Source organism: Coregonus lavaretus, assembly GCF_964263955.1.
Source record: "Coregonus lavaretus genome assembly, contig: HAP1_SCAFFOLD_387, whole genome shotgun sequence".
In the NCBI taxonomy this organism is placed as follows: Eukaryota; Metazoa; Chordata; class Actinopteri; order Salmoniformes; family Salmonidae; genus Coregonus; species Coregonus lavaretus.
The window spans coordinates 49,148-75,225 of NW_028158029.1; the positions used below are offsets into that span (position 1 = coordinate 49,148).

The following is a 26,078-nucleotide window of genomic DNA, read 5'->3' on the forward strand; positions in this document are numbered from 1 at the left end:
CAGAACATCAACAGTGCTTATTGCGCTGTCCGTGTTGCAACATCATTACAGCCATTTCTGACTGAAAAGTTCTGTTACCAAAATCCCTCATTCCCTATTCCCTCAACCTTTGCTCTCTCTATTATGACACATGTATGCATCGCATGCACGTGACCAATAGGGCCTGACCTATAGCATATCATAATCACATCAATAAATTGGTTATAACAAACTTAGAACACCGTAACAGCAAAATGGACGCAGAGGACATGACAAATAAACTAGAAACGGAGGAATGTTTACTGGTTGCTCAGGAGGTAAAGGGGGAGTCTGATGTGTGGAATAAATGTGACTAGTTGTGGAAAATACTGGAGATCAACTAAAACAAGGTAAGGAGAAGCGCTGAGTGGATGTTATGTGTGCAAAACAGGTGCTGTTAGATTACAATATAATTTTTCTGACCAATATAACCATATACAATTGCAGTAGCAGGTGTCTTGTACACCATGAAAAAAAAATATGGTGGTTACTCTACCTCCCAAATATCACTACTGACTGATACAGCATGGGGTACTGAAACCCTCATATCACTAGTGACAGGTACAACATGGGGTACTGAAACCCCCATATCACTAGTGACCGGTACAGCGTGGGGTACTGAAACCCCCATATCACTAGTGACCGGTACAACATGGGGTACTGAAACCCCCATATCACTGGTGACAGGTAGAGCGTGGGGTACTGAAACCCCCATATCACTAGTGACCGGTACAACATGGGGTACTGAAACCCCCATATCACTAGTGACAGGTACAGCGTGGGGTACTTAAACCCCCATATCACTAGTGACCGGTACAACGTGGGGTACTGAAACCCCCATATCACTTGTGACCGGTACAACATGGGGTACTGAAACCCCCATATCACTAGTGACAGGTACAGCATGGGGTACTGAAACCCCTGTATCACTAGTGACAGGTACAACATCATGGGGTACTGAAACCCCCATATCATTAGTGACCGGTACAACATGGGGTACTGAAACCCCCATATCACTAGTGACCGGTACAACATGGGGTACTGAAAGCCCCGTATCACTAGTGACCGGAACAACATGGGGTACTGAAACCCCCATATCACTAGTTTACCAGTACAACATGGGGTACTGAAACCCCCATATCACTAGTGACCGGTACAACATGGGGTACTGAATTCCCCATATCACTAGTGACCGGTACAACATGGGGTACTGAAACCCCCATATCACTAGTGACCGGTACAACATGGGGTACTGAAACCCCCATATCACTAGTGACCGGTACAACATGGGGTACTGAAACTGGGAATAAGAGAGCAACAGAAAGAGAGATCCTGTATGCAGCGCAGCAACCAGAGAGAGCTGTAGGAGGCTGGTCCTCAGGGCCTCATTTATATGCTGAGCACACACAGCCTAATGCAGGGACACTCAATGCTGTTTAAACACACACACACACACACACAACACACACACAACACACACACACAGGGACAACCTCAATCATGTTTACCTCCCATTCATTTATTCTGCTCTAATTCAACTCTTCACTGAGGCTGTTTGCACCCCCCCCCCCCCTTCCTTAAATGAGGAAGACACATTTTAGTTGAATGCATTCAGTTGTACATCTGACTAGATATCCCCCTTTCCCTTCCTCACTCCTCCTCTACTCTCTCCTCCTCTACACCTCTCTCCCCCTCCTCCTCTCCCCCTCTACTCTCTCTCCTCCCCTCCACCTCTCTCCCCCTCCCCTCCACCTCTCTCTCCTCCTCTCCACCTCTCTCCCCCTCCTCCTCTCCCCCTCTACTCTCTCTCCTCCTCTCCACCTCTCTCCCCCTCCACCTCTCTCTCCTCCTCTCCACCTCTCTCCCCCCTCCTCTCCCCCTCTACCTCTCTCTCCTCCTCTCCACCTCTCTCCCCCCTCCTCTCGCCCTCTACTCTCTCTCCTCCTCTCCACCGCTCTCCCCCCTCCTCTCCCCCTCTACTCTCTCTCTCTCTCTCCTCACACCCCCTCCCTCACTCCTCTCCTCCTCCCCTCTCCAGCTCTCCCCCAACACAGCAGCACCTGAGTGCTCCTGCCCATCATGCTGGCTCTAGTAGCCAGAGTCCATGTTGGCTCTGTCCTGTCCAGTTGCCCTGATGCTCTGGGTAAACACTGCAGACAGGCAGACTACTGTACCTTCAACAACAAGCCATAGAGCCAGGGTCAGGGAGGGAGGTCTCCAGTGAACTGAAGTAGGTTTGAGCTGGGCTAAGCCGGGCTGACACACAAACATACACACGCCTGCAGGGGTCTGCGTGCTAGGTTGGCTTTGAGCTGCCTCTCTCCACTGCGGATAAGAATGAGAGAGGCAGGCAATAGCATGGTAGTGAAACACACACACACACCAACACACGCACACACACCAACACACACACTGTCCTTCATCCCAGCTTCCTCTGTGTTCCTCTAAAATAACTACATGCCACCCTCCCCTCAGGTTGCCATGGAAACTGCTCCAAGAGGCAAAAAAAGGGGTGCTGCAGGGGGTCTGACTACAGAGGGGGAGAAGAAGACAGCCTAAATGTCAACACAACCAACACACACAACCAGGCTATAAAGGCTGCCAACAGCACACTGGCTACTGTATATTGATCTAGCTGCTGTTGTTGCCAGATAAACATCCATATCCTTCACATGGAGCTTAAAGACCAGTATCTAGCAGAGTTTAAACACACAATGATTCAACATATAGGGACCTGATGATGATGTTAATGTTGATGATAAAGAAGACGAACATTATGTTTCAAATTCAATACTAGCAATACACATTCTGACACGAACATTAGATGAAACACGCATTAAACAACACACACATTAAATGTCAGTTTGAGCTCGACACGTACCTGAGTCAAAATGGGAATTGAAGGCAAAACTGGGATTAAAGAAGGCTGAAGACATGACCATCACAGAGAGAGCCACGAACATCCTCCCTCCTCTTCAGGCTTGAGACGGCAGCAGGCAGGGTTTACCAAAATACAACATGGAAATATATCAGATGTTGACTAAAGCACATTTAGCCGAAGGATTGTATGCTAGTCAAATCGAACGCTGCATTTTTAGCTATTTCTCCTTGACACCCCTGAGACGCAGTGCGCGCGCTGTTCTGTCTGATCCTTCACATCCGATCAATAAACAGATGTTGACAAACATTCCCTTCGGTTTTTGTTTTTGATTTTGATACCGCAGCCATTCACTTGACTGGCGGACGATTAAAAACGATAGATAGGCATAGTTGTATCTCCCGTCGCACGCTTTTCTTTCTCCGTCATCCAACCAGTTTGATGATGATGAGCCAGAAAATAGAACTGCTTTATCGACGTGATTCGGTTATTTCTTCAACATCGTTTTCGGTTTAGTCTCTGACATACCCTGGCATTCGTCCTGTGGCAATATTAGTCAAGTTATGCTCTTGCTCTGTCTTTAGAGTAGATCAATGCAACATGACGTAATAGGCTGCACAGAGTTATGCAGAATCCTTGCTATATTCCCTAGGAGATATTCAATACTCATTGCATTATCGGAGCGTCACTTTAGCTGGCGACAGGGGAAGCGCCATCTTGCTTAAGGTGTCCGGTCCTAGCCTACCCTAACTGGAATCTCGCTGACTCCGTTTCGGAATCTGGTATCTGCACAGTGGTGAGGGGAGAGATGAGGAGGCGCGAAAAGAGTGGGTAGGGATAGCGACAGACAGAGGACTGTCTCAGAATAGTAATACAACACGTGAAAAGGTGGTGATTTTGAATAAAAAAGCTTTTTCAATCAGTGCAGGACAGGTGTGTGTGTGTGTGTGTGTGTGTGCGCGCGTGTCTGTGTGCGTGCATTTGTGCATGATTTAGCTTGCCTGGTACAATGGGATCAATCAATGGAATAGTCCCAAAAGTGCAAACACGACCATGCTCAGTGCAAATCAAGGGCACCTCCATTTGCCTTTGACATATGACCATGGTTTGGTCTGGTCTGGACTGATCTAATCTCTGGTGGACACACTAGGTAACATAAATTAGATTAGATGAGTTTATTAGTCACATTCACAGGGTGGCATATGTAATAGCAGGATACAGTGAAATTATTATCCTCCTAGACTGTATGGTACATAGACTGTATGGTACATAGACTGTATGGTACATAGAATGTATGGTACATAGACTGTATGGTAACATAGACTGTATGGTAACATCTGTCAAAAGACTCTAGTTGTTTGCTGGAATGTTTATTGTTTGCTGGAGGTCCTCAACTGCCAAACACTTGATGTTGTTTACTTGACTCTATTCAGAGGGGCCTGGCCTGGCTCAGAGTGTGATGATGTTTCCTGATGAGTGATGTTTACTTGACTCTATTGGCCTTGGTCAGAGTGACATGATCTCTGTTGACACCATGTTGATAGACCTTATATAAAATAAGACCGGGATTCAATCCGATCGCAGGTTGTAGACAATGCTGCTTCTAAAGGTACATTCAGATTGAGCCAACATATGCAGCATTTACAGTGAATGCGATCTCTCTGCGAACATGGGAACATTGCCTTTAAAAACAGCATTGTCTACAACCTATGGGATTGAATCCCAGCCTAACATGTTGATGTACCACAATACACACCTGAACATTATACACACATAAACATTATACACACATAAACATTATACACACATAAACATTATATACACATAAACATTATACACACATAAACATTATATACACATAACATTATATACACATAAACATTATATACACATAAACATTATATACACATAACATTATACACACATAAACATTATACACACATAAACATTATATACACATAACATTATATACACATAGACATTATGCACACATAAACATTATATACACATAAACATTATACACACATAAACATTATACACACATAAACATTATATACACATAACATTATATACACATAGCATTATATACACATAAACATTATATACATATAAACATTATATACACATAAACATTATATACACATAAACATTATACACACATAAACATTATACACACCTGAACATTATACACACATAAACATTATACACACATAAACGTTATACACACATAAACATTATACACACATAAACATTATATACACATAAACATTATACACACATAAACATTATATACACATAAACATTATATACACATAACATTATACACACATAAACATTATACACATATAAACATTATATACACATAAACATTATACACACATAAACATTATACACACATTAACATTATACACACATAAACATTATACACACATAAACATTATATACACATAAATATTATACACACATAAACATTATATACACATAACATTATATACACATAGACATTATACACACATAAACATTATATACACATAAACATTATACACACCTGAACATTATACACACATAAACATTATACACACATAAACATTATGCACACATAAACATTATATACACATAAACATTATACACACATAAACATTATACACACGTACATATTTTACACACATAAACATTATACACACATACACATTATATACACATAACATTATATACACTTAACATTATATACACATAAACATTATATACACATAAACATTATACACACATAAACATTATACACACGTACATATTTTACACACATAAACATTATACACACATAAACATTATATACACATAAACATTATATACACATAACATTATACACACATAAACATTATACACACATAAACATTATATACACATAAACATTATACACACATAAACATTATACACACAAAAACATTATACACACATAACATTATACACACATAAACATTATACACACATAAACATTATACACACATAAACATTATATACACATAAACATTATACACACATAAACATTATACACACCTGAACATTATACACACATAAACATTATACACACATAAACGTTATGCACACATAAACATTATACACACATAAACATTATATACACATAAACATTATACACACATAAACATTATATACACATAAACATTATATACACATAACATTATACACACATAAACATTATACACACATAAACATTATATACACATAAACATTATACACACATAAACATTATACACACATAAACATTATACACACATAAACATTATACACACATAAACATTATATACACATAAATATTATACACACATAAACATTATATACACATAACATTATATACACATAGACATTATATACACATACACATTATATACACATAAAATTATACACACCTGAACATTATACACACATAAACATTATGCACACATAAACATTATATACACGTAAACATTATACACACATAAACATTATACACACATAAACATTATATACACATAACATTATATAAACATAACATTATATACACATAAACATTATATACATATAAACATTATATACACATAAACATTATACACACATAAACATTATATACACATAAACATTATACACACATAAACATTATACACACCTGAACATTATACACACATAAACATTATACACACATAAACGTTATACACACATAAACATTATACACACATAAACATTATATACACATAAACATTATACACACATAAACATTATATACACATAAACATTATATACACATAAACATTATATATACATAAACATTATACACACATAAACATTATACACACATAAACATTATACACACATAAACATTATACACACATAAACATTATATACACATAAATATTATACACACATAAACATTATATACACATAACATTATATACATATAGACATTATATACACATAAACATTATATACACATAAACATTATGCACACCTGAACATTATACACACATAAACATTATACACACATAAACATTATGCACACATAAACATTATATACACATAAACATTATACACACATAAACATTATACACACAGAAACATTATATACACATAACATTATATACACATAACATTATATACACATAAACATTATATACATATAAACATTATATACACATAAACATTATACACACATAACACTATACACACGTACATATTTTACACACATAAACATTATACACACATAAACATTATATACACATAACATTTTATACACATAACATTATATACACATAAACATTATATACACATAAACATTATACACACATAACACTATACACACATAAACATTATACACACATAAACATTATACACACATAAACATTATACACACTATATACACATAAACACTATACACACATAAACACTATATACACATAAACATTATACACACGTACATATTTTACACACATAAACATTATATACACATAAACATTATACACACATAAACATTATACACACATAAACATTATACACACATAAACATTATATACACATAACATTATATACACATAAACATTATATACACATAAACATTATATACACATAAACATTATACACACATAAACATTATACACACCTGAAAATTATACACACATAAACATTATACACACATAAACGTTATATACACATAAACATTATACACACATAAACATTATATACACATAAACATTGTATACACATAACATTATACACACATAAACATTATACACACATAAACATTATATACACATAAACATTATACACACATAAACATTATACACACATTAACATTATACACACATAAACATTATACACACATAAACATTGTATACACATAAATATTATACACACATAAACATTATATACACATAACATTATATACACATAGACATTATATACACATAAACATTATATACACATAAACATTATACACACCTGAACATTATACACACATAAACATAATACACACATAAACATTATATACACATAAACATTATATACACATAAACATTATACACACCTGAACATTATACACACATAAACATTATACACACATAAACATTATGCACACAAAAACATTATATACACATAAACATTATACACACATAAACATTATACACACGTACATATTTTACACACATAAACATTATGCACACATACACATTATATACACATAACATTATATACACTTAACATTATATACACATAAACATTATATACACATAAACATTATACACACATAACACTATACACACGTACATATTTTACACACATAAACATTATATACACATAAACATTATATACACATAACATTATACACACATAAACATTATACACACATAAACATTATATACACATAAACATTATACACACATAAACATTATACACACATAAACATTATATACAATACAGGCCCATGATATTATCACTATCTCTCATAACAGCATAAACACTTTGGATAAAATGTTATTGCTCTCAAAGCCAGTTTCAGGAACTGTAACCCCATGAATGTACTGTGTATAGATGAACAGTTTATAAAACACTCCATCTGAGCCGTGTTCCTCTCTAGGTTCCTTCCTCAGCCTGGTTCCTCTCTAGGTTCCTTCCTCTGAGCCTGGTTCCTCACTAGGTTCTTCCCTCAGCCTGGTTCCTCTCTAGGTTCCTTCCTCTGAGCCTGGTTCCTCTCTAGGTTCTTTCCTCAGCCTGGTTCCTCTCTAGGTTCCTTCCTCTGAACCTGGTTCCTCTCTAGGTTCCTCCCTATGAGCCTGGTCCTCTCCAGGTTCCTTCCTCTGAGCTTGGTTCCTCTCTAGGTTCCTTCCTCTGAGCCTGGTTCCTCTCTAGGTTCCTTCCTCTGAGCCTGGTTCCTCTCTAGGTTCCTCCCTCTGAGCCTGGTTCCTCTCTAGGTTCCTTCCTCAGCCTGGTTCCTCTCTAGGTTCCTTCCTCTGAGCCTGGTTCCTCACTAGGTTCTTCCCTCAACCTGGTTCCTCTCTATGTCCCTTCCTCTGAGCCTGGTACCTCTCTAGGTTCCTCCCTCAGCCTGGTTCCTCTCTAGGTTCCTCCCTCTGAGCTTGGTTCCTCTCCAGGTTCCTTCCTCTGAGCCTGGTTCCTCTCTAGGTTCCTTCCTCTGAGCCTGGTTCCTCTCTAGGTTCCTTCCTCTGAGCCTGGTTCCTCACTAGGTCCTTCCCTCAGCCTGGTTCCTCTCTAGGTTCCTTCCTCTGAGCCTGGTACCTCTCTAGGTTCCTCCCTCAGCCTGGTTCCTCCCTCTGAGCCTGGTTCCTCTCTCGGTTCCTTCCTCTGAGCCTGGTTCCTCTCTAGGTTCCTCCCTCTGAGCCTGGTTCCTATCTAGGTTCCTTCCTCTGAGCCTAGTTCCTTTCTAGGTTCCTCCCGCTGAGCCTGGTTCCTCTCTAGGTTCCTCCCTCTGAGCCTGGTTCCTCTCTCGGTTCCTTCCTCTGAGCCTGGTTCCTTTCTAGGTTCCTCCCGCTGAGCCTGGTTTCTCTCTAGGTTCCTTCCTATGAGCCTGGTTCCTCTTTAGATTCCTTCCTCTGAGCCTGGTTCCTTTCTAGGTTCCTTCCTCTGAGCTTGGTTCCTTTCTAGGTTTCTCCCTCTGAGCCTGGTTCTTCTCTAGGTTCCTCCCTCTGAGCCTGGTTCCTCTCTAGGTTCCTTCCTCTGAGCCTGGTTCCTTTCTACGTTCCTCCCTCTGAGCCTGGTTTCTCTTTAGGAACCTCCATCTGAGCCTGGTTCCTCTCTAGGTTCCTCCCACTGAGCCTGGTACCTCTCTAGGTTCCTCCCTCAGCCTGGTTCCTCTCTCGGTTCCTTCCTCTGAGCCTGGTTCCTCTCTAGGTTCCTTCCTCTGAGCTTGGTTCCTCTCTAGGAACAGGACCAGCTGCCTGTAGACCACTGGTATCAGTCCCACCCAAAGACTCTAGCTGTGCCACTAGAGATCCTGGTTCGAATCCAGGCTCTGCCGCGACCGGGAGACCCATGGGCGGCGCACAATTGGTCCAGCGTCATCCAAGGTAGGGGAGGGTTTAACTGGCAGGGATGTGGGTTCGTTTCCCACGGGGGGCCAGTATGAAAAAATAAATACACATGTATGCATTCACTAACTGTAAATCGCTCTGGATAAGAGCGTCTGCTAAATGACTAAAATGTAAAAAAAAAAAAAAAAATGTAATTAATATAAACATCATGGATTATATAATGGAGCTGTGATGAGGGTAGGGGTAGAGGATGGTGCAAGGCCCAAAGCAGCACACATATATTGGAGTTTATAATGCTGCCCCTTTGCTTAAATAGTTGGGACACATTTAAAGTTACTTATAGGCCAGTGTGCATAGAGTAAATATTAATAATTACAATAGTAATATTAGAACTGTGGAAGTCTGTTAACCCCCAGATATGTCAATCAACAATGAGAGTAACTAGTGGTAGGTTAACTGTAGAGGCTCCTCCCTCTGGTCCTCCCTGTGTGTCTCCTTATAGGTGGGTCCTGCAGCCTCTCCTCTCCTCACACTCCAACCCTGTTCATCTCTCAGCTGGACAGTAAGGGCCGTTCACACCACACACTGACAACATGCTGGGGACACTCTGAACTCTCATCACTGCTCTAATATGTAAGGAGTCTGACTTCCTGGAGGTTTTACTTCATGTTTTATTAATAATGAGTCTAATGAGTAATAATGTCTCCTGAGTGGCGCAGTGGTCTAAGGCACTGCATCGCAGTGCTAGCTGTGCCACTAGAGATCCTGGTTCGAATCCAGGCTCTGTCGTAGCCGGCCGTGACCGGGAGACCCATGGGGCGGCGCGCAATTGGCCCAGTGTCGTCCAGGGTAGGGGAGGGAATGGCCGGCAGGGATGTAGCTCAGTTGATAGAGCATGGCGTTTGCAACGCCAGGGTTGTGGGTTTGATTCCCACAGGGGGTATGAAAAAAATAATAATAATGTAAGTCGCTCTGGATAAGAGCGTCTGCTAAATGACGTAATGTAATGTAATGTAATGTTTCTCTTTACTACATGTCATCTTCTTATTTCCCAGGTGTCAGTGGTGTGACTGTGGTGACACAGAAGCCTCCTGTTGTGACGGTGAGGAAAGGAGACACGGCCACTATGGACTGTAACCTGGGGACTGTTGAGAATAGTGCTACTCGTTGGTATAAACAGGTTCCAGGAGGAGTTCCTCAGTATGTTTTACAGTGGTACTACTATAATTGGACCTCTGTAAAATATGGCTCCGGTTTCTCCTCTCCTAAATTCACATCTAATCATCAGTCTATATCAGATTATCATTTGATTATTAATAATGTGGAGGAGGAAGACTCAGCAGTCGATCACTGTAAGACAAACGACTACTCTGTTGACGAGTGGGTATCACAGTGATATACACCATGACAAAAACAACCTCCCCAAATACACTCACTTCTGCTTTATGCGTGGCAGAGGGGTGAACTCTAAGAAACAGCAGTTGAAGTTGATCAGTCATTATCAGTCATTATTATAACAATATATACATGACAAATGGGAGATCTGGAAATGGAAGAATCATCCATCCCTACATGTCAAAAAGATCATAAGAAGACTGTAATCATCATCAAGTCAGACTGCATCATATAGATAGTGCTTTAACTGATGGATTCAAAAGGACCAGACACCAACAGCAGAATATGATGCTATACTATATACTATATACTGTTACTTCATAGAGAGAAACTCTAGAAAAGCCTGACATGTTTGTAGTGAGAGTGAAGCTCTGTCAAATGGGATGTTTCAGTTCCTGTTCTCTCAGTAGTTAGAGTGAAGCTTTGTCTGAATGGGATGTTTCAGTTCCTGTCCTCTTGTCACGCCCTGGCTCTGGGGACTCTAGTATGTTGAGCCAGGGTGTGAGGTTTCATGTGTGTTGGTTCTAGTTGTTGTATATCTATGTTGGCCAGGGTGGCTCCCAATCAGAGACGGCTGTAGCTCGTTGTCTCTGATTGGGAGTCATACTTAGGTAGCCGTTAGGCATTCATTCATTGTGGTTTCTTATTCCGTGTTGGTTTGTGTATGTAACCAGGGACGTCACGTTTTCGTTTTGTTCGTGTGTTCATTATATAAATAAATATGTTCGCATTCAACGCTGCGCCTTGGTCCTCCTCTCTTAACGACGATCGTGACAGAAGAAACCACCAAGACTGGACCAAGCAGCGTGTCCAGGAGCCATCGCCAGGGAGATCTCTAGCAGATCTCCTTCGCCTCCTCGACTGGGTCAAGCCGGGTGAGGAAGAGAAGGGCTTGACATGGAAGCAGAAGGGCGAAAGGCTGGCGAGGGACATGGAGACCTGGTCCACGGGTAGGAGAGACGCCCAGAATTTTTTTAGGGGGGGGGCTAACGCCGTGGACGACGGGCCAGCAGGAGACCGCGGCAGAGCGGCCCAGCGGGTTGGCAGAGGAGGCCGCCAGGTTACGGGGGCCACTGGTCGAAGAGGGGATGGAAGGTGTAGAGGCACGGCGAGAGGTACTGGGGTGTGTTACCAGTCCGGTCCGGCCCATTCCAGATCCCTGCGTAGGACCAGTGGTGTGTGTCCCCAGTACGGTCCGGCCTGTTCCTGCTCCCCGCACCAGGCCAATGGTGCGCGTCGTCAGCCCGGCTCGGCCCGTTCCTGCTCCCCGCACCAAGTCAGTGGTGCGCTTCGTCAGCCCGGCTCGGCCCGTTCCTGCTCCCCGCACCAAGTCAGTGGTGCGCTTCGTCAGCCCGGCTCGGCCCGTTCCTGCTCCCCGCACCAAGTCAGTGGTGCGTTTCGTCAGCCCGGTTCGGCCCGCTCCTGCTCCCCGCACCAAGTCAGGGGTGCGTTTCGTCATCCCGGCTCGGGCCGTTCCTGCTCCCCACACCAAGCCAGTGGTGTGCGTCGTCAGTCCGGCACAGCCCGTGCCTGTTCCACTGGTGCCTGGTTCAGCACGGGTCAGCTGCTTCACGCCGGAGCTAGAGCAATCCGCTCCACCAGTGTGCAGTCCAGCTCCGGTCAGCAGGGCCAGACCGGACCAGGGGTACTTTGGGGGGTTAGAGAGCGAGTGGGGATCATGCCCGGAGCCGGATCCGCCGCCAAGGCGGAGTGCCCACCCGGTCCCTCCCCTGTGGTATTTGGTTGGCGCGGTCGGAGTCCGCGCCTTTAGGGGGGGTACTGTCACGCCCTGGCTCTGGGGACTCTAGTATGTTGAGCCAGGGTGTGAGGTTTCATGTGTGTTGGTTCTAGTTGTTGTATATCTATGTTGGCCAGGGTGGCTCCCAATCAGAGACGGCTGTAGCTCGTTGTCTCTGATTGGGAGTCATACTTAGGTAGCCGTTAGGCATTCATTCATTGTGGTTTCTTGTTCCGTGTTGGTTTGTGTATGTAACCAGGGACGTCACGTTTTCGTTTTGTTCGTGTGTTCATTATATAAATAAATATGTTCGCATTCAACGCTGCGCCTTGGTCCTCCTCTCTTAACGACGATCGTGACACCTCTCAGTAGTAAGAGTGAGGAGTTTTTTGTACGGCCGTGTATACAAACTGAAACACTGTGGTATTCGGACCAGGAACCAAGCTGATTGTTACTGGTGAGTACCCTTCTAATGTTTTAATCTACAGAATATGCTTTGTTTCTAATATAATGTTGGTCAGATATATATATTTTTTAATGTTTTAATTCATGAAATGGAATTTATATTATATATTTACTGATTTAATATTTTGCACCTGCTTTAATCCTGTCTCGTATGTTGTTTGTAAATTATTTAGAAAACATTTTGACAGTGTGAATGCCTGCTATGTTCATGTTTTATCATGCATATCTTGTGTTTTTGTTGTCTATATAGATCCATGCAAAGGAGATATTTAATCTCCAGAAATGTTATCCAGTTCAATTTCTTAGACAAATATATATATATTTATTTATTTTTATATTCCATTTGCTTGTGAATTATTTGTATTTTATATTTACAATGTGCACATTTCGTTCAGCTTTTAGCATTTGAGTCTTCCAAGACTGTGATGTAATTAATGTATCCAGAAATTGCTCTGTCTCTCTGCTCCATGGGAAAATCACATTTTAACACCGTATGATTACCTCTATCAATATAATTGTGAATATAATGAACAGCAGTTCTATATTTAATTGCTTCATCAGTTTCCTCTTAATGCAGGGTGTACTGGTAATGATACCAACATCTACTGAAATATAAACTGTTATCAAATCTGTTCCCTTCTCATCCCATCCATTGACTATTTTCTAATCTAGATGGAGATCTTTCTACACCTGCTGTGACCATGTTCCCTCCATCCACTGAAGACCTCAAGTCCAGCAGAGCAACACTAGTGTGTCTGGCCAGTAACCTGTCTCAGAGGTCCAAGGGGTTTGCAGATGTCAGCTGGATGTCTAACGGTGAATCAGTGACTGAATATGTTTCTACCAGTCCTGCTGAGCAGCAACCAGACAAAACCTTCAAGATCAGCAGCTATCTGACCATTCAGACTGCAGAGTGGGACAAGGACGTGGTGTTCACATGTAAAGTGTCATTGGGGTCAACATTCTCTGAGAAAGAGATCAGAAAGACTATTTGCAGTCTGTAAAGCAATAGTTTCAATATTTAATGAGGGCAGTTGGTAATTTATAGCTTTTAAGTGATGTTTTGATCATTGCTTTGCTGTCAAATATAGGAGTTAAAATCCAAACAACATGGGTGATATTTGGCTGATGTCTGGATGCAGCAGTGAATAGTATAACAATAACCAATGTAATGTCAAATAGTTGTTTAGGGTTGTTTCTCATGACAAGTTACTATTGATGCATTCACTGTACGAGCATCATGTTCTCTAAAACATAACATCTGAAATACTGTCATGATGAGTAGACCTCTCTACTATTGGGAAATGAGTTGAATTACTGTCAAGTTCTCCGTGATTTCTGGCTGACCACAGCTCTGCCCAAACTTGAAAACGGCTTTATCCTTGATGAACGCAAAGGACAACTCAAAACTGTTCACTTTATGATTTTTTATTGTCATAAAGATGGAACAGAATAGGTTGATAACCTTCAAACACACAAACAAAAACCCATGGATTAGTTACAAATAACTCTCAATTCCACTTTCTCAAAATTAAGCATAAACTAATGTTACTGAATCCTCGACCTAACCAAACAATCATTTCATCATTTAGATTAACCTAGGATCATTGCAAGTTAATAATTAAATATCAATATCCTAATTAAACATTTAACAATACACATGATTATAGTAACGTTACTGTCAAGTTCTACGTTCACATAATGAAGTCTTCACTATTTAATTTAATTAATAATTGTATTGTATGTTACAACCAAATAAAAGGGCATATAGAAGCATGAATTCACAACACATTCTGTCCTACCAGTTGCGTCTTTGGATGATCAGGAGCTGTGGTCATTGGTATCTCTTCTCAGGAATGAGTGAGAGCCAAGTAAGCTTTTACCAAACATTTCGATGCCATGCACATGCACTGCTTGTGGGTGCGCACGTTAATATGGTCCCCAGAGCACTTCCTGGTGGTTGGTTTCAACAGCTCCGGTTGCATGGTTGCCCCCTGCAGGTTGGGAGTGCTTTGAGCACCCTGGGTGGATTTAGGCTTGTAGCTCGGTATAGCTTGTAGTCAGGAATTGACACAACACCTCCCACTTGACCTCCTGGTTCTTCAACCCAAGGAGGTCACACAGAACTGTGATGTGTTGGATTCAGTTACTCTATTTTTGATCCTGTTGCTGCTGCTCTTCAACTGGAAGCAAGACAACTATCCGTCTGACATCCCTGTGAAGAACTGTTGCTGGTATCTTGATTGAATCTTTTTCCATCTTTTTAGTGGGCTTCACAGTTGCGACTGGGTAGCTGGGGAAGGATCGGAGATATACATCCCTCACAATTCCCTTCTTGTCAGTGTTAACGTCAATAACTCTGGCAAGCCTGTACTGCAGTTTTTTCTTCATTAAAGATTTGGAATCTTCCTCCACAGAGCAAGAGTCCAGTGTTTTCCTCTTTGACCACAGCAAGCCTGCTGAGTGTGGTGTCTGGCCAGGTTACATCCTTTTGGGCTGCAAGGAAGAGATCCCTGAGTGCATCTTCACACTCCATGATGGTAAGTGTAGCTTTCTTGATTCTGGACTTGATCTCAAGAGCTGAAGGAATTTCCTTTTTCTTTGGCTTGCTTGTGGTGGTGGCCTTGGCTAGCATTTCTTTCCACCTTGTGGCAGCTCTCCACACCCAGGCAATGACTCTTGTCAACCTGGTCAAACTGCTGAACTTGCTGATGTTAAGGATATTCCCCACTGAATAACCAGAAGGTGGTCTTTGGACTTGGATTTGGTGCCCTCTTCCATTAGGGCTGCTTTGCAGGTCTTTACCTTTGTCAGAGGTTGGAGATATTGGTATACGTGGAGCATGTTGGATTTTTTTCCCCACCTGCGCTCGGGTCAGTGCTGCTGTAAAACATTTCCTTTGGAGCTTGTTTATGCCTTCTTTGGCATCTGCAGCGACTTCTTTGGCTGATTTTGTCGGCCAATCCTCTACAGGTCGTTTCAGAAACTCTGGGCCGTTCTGCCACACAGAGTTCTCTTTGAGGTCCTCTGGGGTTGCTCCTCTTGTCATGAGGTCAGCAATGTTTTGCTCACCTGGAATCCATCTCCAGTCCTCAACTGATGTGGACTTCTGGATCTCTCCCACTCTGTTTGCAAAAAAGGTCTGGTACCCATAACTGTCCCTTTGGATTGCACCCAGCACAGTTTGACTATCTAACAGATGGATCCAACGTCCTACTTGCATCCTACTGTGCTTTTCAATGTATTTCCTGAGTCTTGCAGCGAACACAGCACCACAGACTTCAGCCTTCACTGGTTCTCCCTTTTGGTCAAGTGGTGTAAGCTTGGCTTTGGACTCAACAAGTCGGACCAGGATGCCTTGCTCGGTCTCCCACCTGAAGTATGCCACTGCTCCATAACTCTGGTCGCTCCCATCTGAGAATGTTATTCCCCAGGGTTCTCCAATCCTTTTGACTGGAGTCAGGCTTCTATGGAAGGTAATTTGGTTGAGGTGTCTGTATTCCTCAAACAGGTGGATTGCTTCTCCTCTAAGTTTCTCAGACAGAGGTGTGTCCCATGTGTCTCTTGTTAGAGTTTTGCCTCCAGTTTCTTGGAATGCTTTTCTGACTAAAATGGCTCCTTTCTGTTTGGCAGGTGTTGCAAGGCCTATTGGGTCATACAAACTAGCTACTTGGCTAAGCAGTTGCCTTCTGGTCAGTGGGTTTGGAGTTTTCATTCTCACTTCCTCTCCAACGAGATCTTGACTGATCCTCATCTTCTTTTGTCTCTTTGAGAAGTTTATCGAGGTCATGAGGTACAGTTTGTCTGATTCGACTAAATAACCAACTCCAAGGGCTCTGTTGTCTCCTTCTCTCACTTGGTTGGGGAGGATGAAGACTTCATCTGACGATGTTGGATGTTCTGATGTAGATGTTTGCCTCCCACTTTGGCCTGATCGGACCCACGGCTTGAGGAAGAATCCACCTGCCTTTAGGATTTCTTCGACCTTTTTGGTGGTTCCGTCTAGCTTTTCCAGGTCATTATGGGATGTCAGGATGTCATCTACGTAGGAATCCTCTTCAAGGACCCTCCGTTCCTCTTTCAGATGTGCGAACATGGGCAACTTCGCTGTTTCTCTCATGGCTAGTTGTGCGATACACCCTGCTGGTCGATCGCCCATGTTGACCCTGGTGATGGCATATTCCTCAATGTCCCCATCATCACCGTCTCTCCAGAGGAATCTATGGAGGTGCATCTCCAGGTCTTCGAGCCACACAGAATTGTACATCTTTTTGATGTCGCCGAGAGCAGCATGGATTCCTCTCCTGAACCTTAGCAGTACCGCTCGAATAGGATTAAGTACATCAGGCCCTTTCAGAAGAAGGTCATTCATGCTGCTTCCTCTAAACCTCTGGCTGCTGTTCCATACCAGTCGGACAGGTGTAGTTATAGAGTGTGGGTTTGGTGCTATCAAGTGACTGACGTACCATACTGGACCTTTCCAGTCGGCAATGGTCTTTCTAGTGAGTTTCTTTGCTGCCTTCCTTTCCACCATCTCATGAACTTGAGTTGTGTATGCTGCACGCCAACCTGGTTCTCTCTTGAGTTGTTTCTCCGTCCTCAGAAACGTGGCTTCCACTGCGCTTCTGTTGTTGGGCAGGGAACTTGGATCTTCAATCCAAGGGTATTTTGTGTCCCAGTGAGGCTCCTGACTATGCACATCTGACTCCACGTAACTGAGACCTTGCCTGATTATCTCAAGCTCTCTTTCTTCACTAAGAGTCATGTCTTTGCCTCCTGGTTGACAGTTACCACAACGACATCCTCCACACATGGGTTCACAGGCCGCACCAATGCTGTCCCACTTCCACCAGTCCAAGAACTCTTTGCCAATAACAGTGGTTTTAGTTTCAGCTCTAGATTCTTGCATCTCAGCAATTTCTTGATACTTTACTGCTGTGATTCTCATAGATCGTGCAAAATGAGTTTCAGAATTGTGCAGGGCCATGTCCACTACTTCACAGAGGTCTGGATGTGCTCCTCCAACGGTCTTTCCTAAAGGGCTCTCCCACAGGACAAGATCTCCTACTACCTTTACTCTCTGTGGAGCAAGTCTTCCTTCCCGGTGGCTTATGAGAAGCTCAACATGTTCTGGTCTGTGAAGGTCTTCCAGGTTGGTATCGGGGAAGAACTTCTTGAGGTGTTGTGCTTTGATTGCTCTGTGAACTTTTGCAATTTCATCCAACCCATAACAGATCAGCTCATGAGCTTTCTCCGTGCCTCTTGGTGTCTTGACTCTCACCTTGAGTAAGTATCTTTTGGTCTTCACCCTCATGGCCATGCCTCCAACTCCATGGACGACTAGTGTGATCCTTTCACTTCGAAGCTTCAGTCTCCTGGCGGCTGTGTGAGTGATGTAGTTGGTGTCTGATGCTAAGTCAATGAGAGTTCCAATTTTCTGCCCTGCGTTAGTAGTTACTTCGAGAAGCATAAGAATAACTGGTAATTCACGTGTGCTTGAGTCCATTACCCCAGGAAGGCTTCCTCCAGTGCAGTGTGATTTTGCCATGTTGGTGAAAGCATTCCTGAATTTTTCTGCCATGTCCGGGGTGAGCTCACGTATTAATCTCTCTTGCTCCTCTGTGAATGTTTGCCTCCTGGTGCTGGGTTTTTCCACTTTCACGTATTCTTTCCTCTTAGCCCCTCCTTTAAGGCAGAGAAAGAAATGGTGATCCGAGGAGCTTCCTCTTTTGCAGTCTCTGTTTCTGCAAAGGTAAGTGTCCGTACATTCCTCATCCTCTCCATGACATCTGAGGCATCTTCTGCATGCTCCCAGTCTTTCGACAGCATTCAGCTTCTCACTAGGCTTTAGTTCTTTGAACTGCTTACAAAAGAAAATCTTCTCACGGTGCTTTTCATCTCCACACACAACGCATCCTCCCTTTCTCGTGGACCTTGTGGAAGCATACCGCTTCTCCGGGTACGTAGCTTTCTTTTCAGGGTTTTCACTTACACCCAACTGGTCTAGTTTCTCCAGTATGTCTTCTTGTGTCTTTAAAAATCTTAGAAGGCTGTCGAAGTGATTGTCAGGTGTGACTCCATTTCTTGGGTTGACCATGAATGTCAGCCAGTCCCTCTTCATGTTATCCGGCAGCTTGCTCTCTATGGATCTGATGACAAGGGGATTCTTTATGGCTCCACTGCTTTCGAGCTCCGTGAGGTCATTCAGGGCCTTTTCCACAGCTTGAATCAGGTCAATAACCTTCCTTGGTTGGTGTGACTTTAAAGGAGGGATCCTCTCCAGGTCCTCAATTATCTCCAAAGCAATTGTTGGCTTGTTTCCATACCGGTTTTGGAGTACTCTAAACATGTCTTCAGCACTGTTATATGATGACAGGCGCAGGTCTCTACATATTCTCTCGTCCACACTGTCAAGAAGTTGAAACTTCTTCACCTCCACTGAACCAGTCGGCTCTCCCTGCTTTTGCAGGCTCTCCCAGTCTTTCCTCCATCTGTGGAAATTCCTCCTAAGCCCAGTGAATTTAGGTAGACTGGTTGGTTTTATTCTCACCACTGGTTGTGGGACTGCTCTTGGTTGAAGCTCTGTAGGTCTTCTGTCCTCTTCTGCAATTCTCTGTGCGATGAGGAATTCTGTTCTTTTGGCCTCGAGGTTACTGCCGAATATTCTCAGATCTTTTACTCTGCCTTTCAGATCTGCAGTCTCATCGTGTGGGACCCATTTTTCCCAGTCTTTCAGGCTTTCACTTGCATCATGGATTAGCTTCCTCGCTCTTTCCAGCTGTAGTTCATAGCCGTCCTTGTTAATAGCAGTGACGGGGGTTTCTTTGGCTCTGTCACAGGCTTTCTCCGCTTCTTGGATTGCAAAGTCTACCTCCTCTTTACCGTATCTTGGCCAGAGGTTGAATTGGACTGCCTCTCGGATTTCCTCCAATTTCATGTCGCACTCTTCAATCGTCCTTTCAAGATCAGCCTGCTGGTCCTTGTCGAGCTTGACCTCTTCATCTCCCTTAGTTCCCGCTTCAGCCAGTAGGCCAGCCGCGTAGTCATCATTTGAATCACCGACACTTCTAGCCAGGGAACTGAGCTTGCTGAACTCCTCTTGTAGTTCATGCTTAATCATACCAGCTGCAGCTTTACTCAGGTAGTTCGCTTGTCTGGTGAAAGCAGATTTGGCTAAGGTCCGCTCTTGCTTCAGTTGCTTGACTGTTTTCCCAAAAGTTTCCTTGGCCATGGTGTAGAGTTTCACAGGCAATTCTTCCTTTGCGTCGACAGCTTGACTTCAGCCCTTTGATCCTCGTCCTCACTGCCACGCTGGTTATCAACTGTCAAGTTCTCCGTGATTTCTGGCTGACCACAGCTCTGCCCAAACTTGAAAACGGCTTTATCCTTGATGAACGCAAAGGACAACTCAAAACTGTTCACTTTATGATTTTTTATTGTCATAAAGATGGAACAGAATAGGTTGATAACCTTCAAACACACAAACAAAAACCCATGGATTAGTTACAAATAACTCTCAATTCCACTTTCTCAAAATTAAGCATAAACTAATGTTACTGAATCCTCGACCTAACCAAACAATCATTTCATCATTTAGATTAACCTAGGATCATTGCAAGTTAATAATTAAATATCAATATCCTAATTAAACATTTAACAATACACATGATTATAGTAACGTTACTGTCAAGTTCTACGTTCACATAATGAAGTCTTCACTATTTAATTTAATTAATAATTGTATTGTATGTTACAACCAAATAAAAGGGCATATAGAAGCATGAATTCACAACACATTCTGTCCTACCAGTTGCGTCTTTGGATGATCAGGAGCTGTGGTCATTGGTATCTCTTCTCAGGAATGAGTGAGAGCCAAGTAAGCTTTTACCAAACATTTCGATGCCATGCACATGCACTGCTTGTGGGTGCGCACGTTAATATGGTCCCCAGAGCACTTCCTGGTGGTTGGTTTCAACAGCTCCGGTTGCATGGTTGCCCCCTGCAGGTTGGGAGTGCTTTGAGCACCCTGGGTGGATTTAGGCTTGTAGCTCGGTATAGCTTGTAGTCAGGAATTGACACAACAATTACTAATGATGCATAGAGGAAATGTTATAGCTTTGCTGTATTGTGGATATTCAATAAAGAGCATTGTAAAGAACAAGTGTTTGTATTTGAGCATGTTGATGAGCATCATTGTTAGCAGCACTAAATGAGGGGGAATCAGGAGAATCATTGTTTAAATTGAACCAAGACAGAGGAGCCCAGAATCCTTACCAGGTTTACTATCATAACAAGGATTCTGACCAACCAGAGATGACCTAGCAGTTTACTGTAGCTTTACATTGAAGAGCATGTTGTTATTATGATATAAATGTAGGTAGAACTGTTCACAGCACTGAATTAGCTCTGATCAGTCCCTACACCCAAACGAGGGCATTGCGTTCATCCACCTCTGGCCTGCTGGCTCCCCTTCCTCTGCGGAAGCATAGTTCCCGCTCAGCCCAGTCAAAGCTATTCGCTGCTCTGGCACCCCAATGGTGGAACAAGCTCCCCTACGACGCCAGGACAGCGGAGTCACTCACCACCTTCCGGAGACATTTGAAACCCCACCTCTTTAAGGAATACCTGGGATAGGATAAAGTAATCCTTCTACCCCCCCCATAAAAAAAAAAAAAAAGAGAAAAAATAAATAAAATAAAATAAAATATTGTAAAGTGGTTATCCCACTGGCTATAGGGTAAATGCACCTATTTGTAAGTCGCTCTGGATAAGAGCGTCTGCTAAATGACGTAAATGTAAATGTAAATGAATTAGGGTGAATCTGGAAACTATTGAACCAAGATAGAGGAGGATGGAGGGATGTGGAGTGGAACGAGGGACCCTTGAAGACACGGAGGAGGGAGAGAAAGTGACAGAGAAAGAGAAGCATCCAGGTATTTCAGCCTAGAACACCGGCCTCCATGTTAACTTAGGATACAGGAATGAGAGGTCAGTGTTTAGCGAGTTTGAAGCTGCCATTATTACATGGTTTAAACTGTTCTCTATTATTAACATTAGATGTTGGAGTCAGTATCATTTCAGCATTAATAACAACTAATTGTTGTCTGGCCTTCACTTAGTCTCCTACTGACATCAATCCATTACTAAGTAAACACTCAACTCACTGAGGCCCTTTATCTACTTCCCCAGAGTCAGATGAAGATACCCATAGACTTCCAGCATCGGCTCACTAAACTACCTCTAACTGCCTTCATACTGCACACAGAGACATAAAAATGGTATGAACAAGTTCATCTGACACTGGGGAAGTATATAAATGGCCTCATTGCCAAAATCCCAAAGTATCCCTTTAAGTAGAAGTTAGGATTGGCCCCACATATAGCATCATGTCATGCTGTGTTTCACGTTCAGCATCAGTGATCATAATATAGGCTGCGGTTCTGTCAATGTCCACCAGAGGAGGACATAAGACCACCAATAATGACTGAGGAACGCTCTACATGCACTTTACAACAGGACCAGCTGTCTGTAGACCACTGTCTGTAGGGACGTGTTCTAGCGCTGACACTGAGTTACAGGCAGTGATGTGTTGCTCTCTTTCTCCCCCAGGACACACCTGCTTCCCCTCCCCTCCTCCTCTCCTCCTCCTCCCCTCCTCCTCTCCTTATTTATAGCTTCATGTAAATGAAGAGGTTATTTTATCTCCTCTCAGAGCTGTAGGGGAGGGGGAGGTGGGGGGGGGGGGGACCTGCAGGTGTCAAGAGGAGCACACTGAGACTGAAGCTGAGTCCCAAATGGCTCAGGCCAAAAGTAGTGCACTACATGGAATAGGGTGACAATAGAGTGCCAATAGGGTGCCATTTGGGACGTATTCTGAGTAACTCATAATTATGTTGGTCCTGTGTTGAACTAGTATAGGATATTAAACTCCAGTTAAACTCCAGAAGGGGTGTCCACATACTTTTGTATATAGTGTATGTCCAACAATAAATCAATAGAAAACACAAAAAGGCTCACCAGTTGGGGAAACCCTGAAATAGAGGGTCATACCCCAACCAGAAGCCATGGATTACAGGAAACATCCGCACTGAGCTAAAGGGTAGAGCTGCCGCTTTCAAGGAACGGGACTCTAACCCGGACGCTTATAAGAAATCCCGCTATGACCTCCGACGAACCATCAAACAGGCAAAGAGTCAATACAGGTCTAAGATTGAATCATACTACACTGGCTCTGACGCTCGTCGGATGTGGCAGGGCTTGAAAACTATTACAGACTACAAAGGGAAGCACAGCCGCGAGCTGCCCAGTGACACAAGCCTACCAGACGAGCTAAACCACTTCTATGCTCGCTTCGAGGCAAGCAACACTGAAGCATGCATGAGAGCACCAGCTGTTCCGGACGACTATGTGATCACGCTCTCCGTAGCCGATGTGAGTAAGACTTTTAAGCAGGTCAACATTCACAAGGCCGCAGGGCCAGACGGATTACCAGGACGTGTACTCCGAGCATGTGCTGACCAACTGGCAAGTGTCTTCACTGACATTTTCAACATGTCCCTGACTGAGTCTGTAATACCAACATGTTTCAAGCAGACCACCATAGTCCCCGTGCCCAAGAACTCTAAGATAACCTGCCTAAATGACTACCGACCCGTAGCACTGACGTCTGTAGCCATGAAGTGCTTTGAAAGACTGGTCATGGCTCACATCAACAGCATAATCCCAGAAACCCTAGACCCACTCCAATTTGCATACCGCCCCAACAGATCCACAGATGATGCAATCTCTATCGCACTCCACACTGCCCTTTCCCACCTGGACAAGAGGAACACCTACGTGAGAATGCTATTCATTGACTACAGCTCAGCATTCAACACCATAGTGCCCTCTAAGCTCATCACTAAGCTAAGGATCCTGGGACTAAACACCTCCCTCTGCAACTGGATCCTGGACTTCCTGACGGGCCGCCCCCAGGTGGTAAGGGTAGGTAACAACACATCTGCCACACTGATCATCAACACGGGGGCCCCTCAGGGGTGCGTGCTCAGTCCCCTCCTGTACTCTCTGTTCACCCATGACTGCATGGCCAGGCACGACTCCAACACCATCATTAAGTTTGCCGACGACACAACAGTGGTAGGCCTGATCACCGACAACGATGAGACAGCCTATAGGTAGGAGGTCAGAGATCTGGCCGTGTGGTGCCAGGACAACAACCTCTCCCTCAACGTGACCAAGACAAAGGAGATGATTGTGGACTACAGGAAAAAAAAGAGGACTGAGCACGCCCCCATTCTCATCGACGGGGCTGTATCAATCAATCAATCAATTTTATTTTATATAGCCCTTCTTACATCAGCTAATATCTCGAAGTGCTGTACAGAAACCCAGCCTAAAACCCCAAACAGCTAGTAATGCAGGTGTAGAAGCACGGTGGCTAGGAAAAACTCCCTAGAAAGGCGAAAACCTAGGAAGAAACCTAGAGAGGAACCAGGCTATGAGGGGTGGCCAGTCCTCTTCTGGCTGTGCCGGGTGGAGATTATAACAGAACCATGCCAAGATGTTCAAAAATGTTCATAAGTGACAAGCATGGTCAAATAATAATCAGGAATAAATCTCAGTTGGCTTTTCATAGCCGATCATTAAGAGTTGAAAACAGCAGGTCTGGGACAGGTAGGGGTTCCATAACCGCAGGCAGAACAGTTGAAACTGGAATAGCAGCAAGGCCAGGCGGACTGGGGACAGCAAGGAGTCACCACGGCCGGTAGTCCCGACGTATGGTCCTAGGGCTCAGGTCTCTCAGTTGGCTTTTCATAGCCGATCATTAAAGAGTTGAAAACAGCAGGTCTGGGACAGGTAGGGGTTTCGTAGCCGCAGGCAGAACAGTTGAAACTGGAATAGCAGCAAGGCCAGGCGGACTGGGGACAGCAAGGTGTCATCATGCCCGGTAGTCCTGACGTATGGTCCTAGGGCTCAGGTTCTCAGAGAGAAAGAGAGAACGAGAGAATTAGAGAGAGCATACTTAAATTCACACAGGACACTGGATAAGACAGGAGAAGTACTCCAGGTATAACCAACTAACCCCAGCCCCCCGACACATAAACTACTGCAGCATAAATACTGGAGGCTGAGACAGGAGCGGTCCGGAGACACTGTGGCCCCATCCGAAGAAACCCCCGGACAGGGCCAAACAGGAAGGATATAACCCCACCCACTCCGCCAAAGCACAGCCCCCGCACCACTAGAGGGATATCCCCAACCACCAACTTACAATCCTGAGACAAGGCCGAGTATAGCCCACAGAGGTCTCCACCACAGCACAAACCAAGGGGGGGGCGCCAACCCAGACAGGAAGATCACGTCAGTAACTCAACCCACTCAAGTGACGCACCCCTCCCAGGGACGGCATGAAAGAGCACCAGCAAGCCAGTGACTCAGCCCCTGCAACAGGGTTAGAGGCAGAGAACCCCAGTGGAGAGGGGAACCGGCCCGGCAGAGACAGCAAGGGCTGTTCGTTGCTCCAGCCTTTCCGTTCACCTTCACACTCCTGGGC

At 43.5% G+C, this 26,078-nt stretch overlaps 1 protein-coding gene across 1 annotated transcript in view; it reads right to left on the reverse strand.

Annotated features, from left to right (window-relative positions):
* The window catches only part of LOC311124509 (serine/threonine-protein kinase LMTK1-like), a gene marked incomplete at its 3' end in the record, with an annotated part of 42,437 nt that extends 39,025 nt beyond the window's left edge, over positions 1 to 3,412 (reverse strand). Inside the window, exon 1 of the mRNA XM_084198642.1 lies at positions 2,900 to 3,412. Within this exon, the coding sequence (XP_084054768.1) occupies positions 2,900 to 2,981 (82 nt within the window). The 5' untranslated portion in view covers positions 2,982 to 3,412. The remainder of the gene's footprint in view (positions 1 to 2,899) is intronic.
* Between the last annotated feature and the right edge of the window lie 22,666 nt (positions 3,413 to 26,078).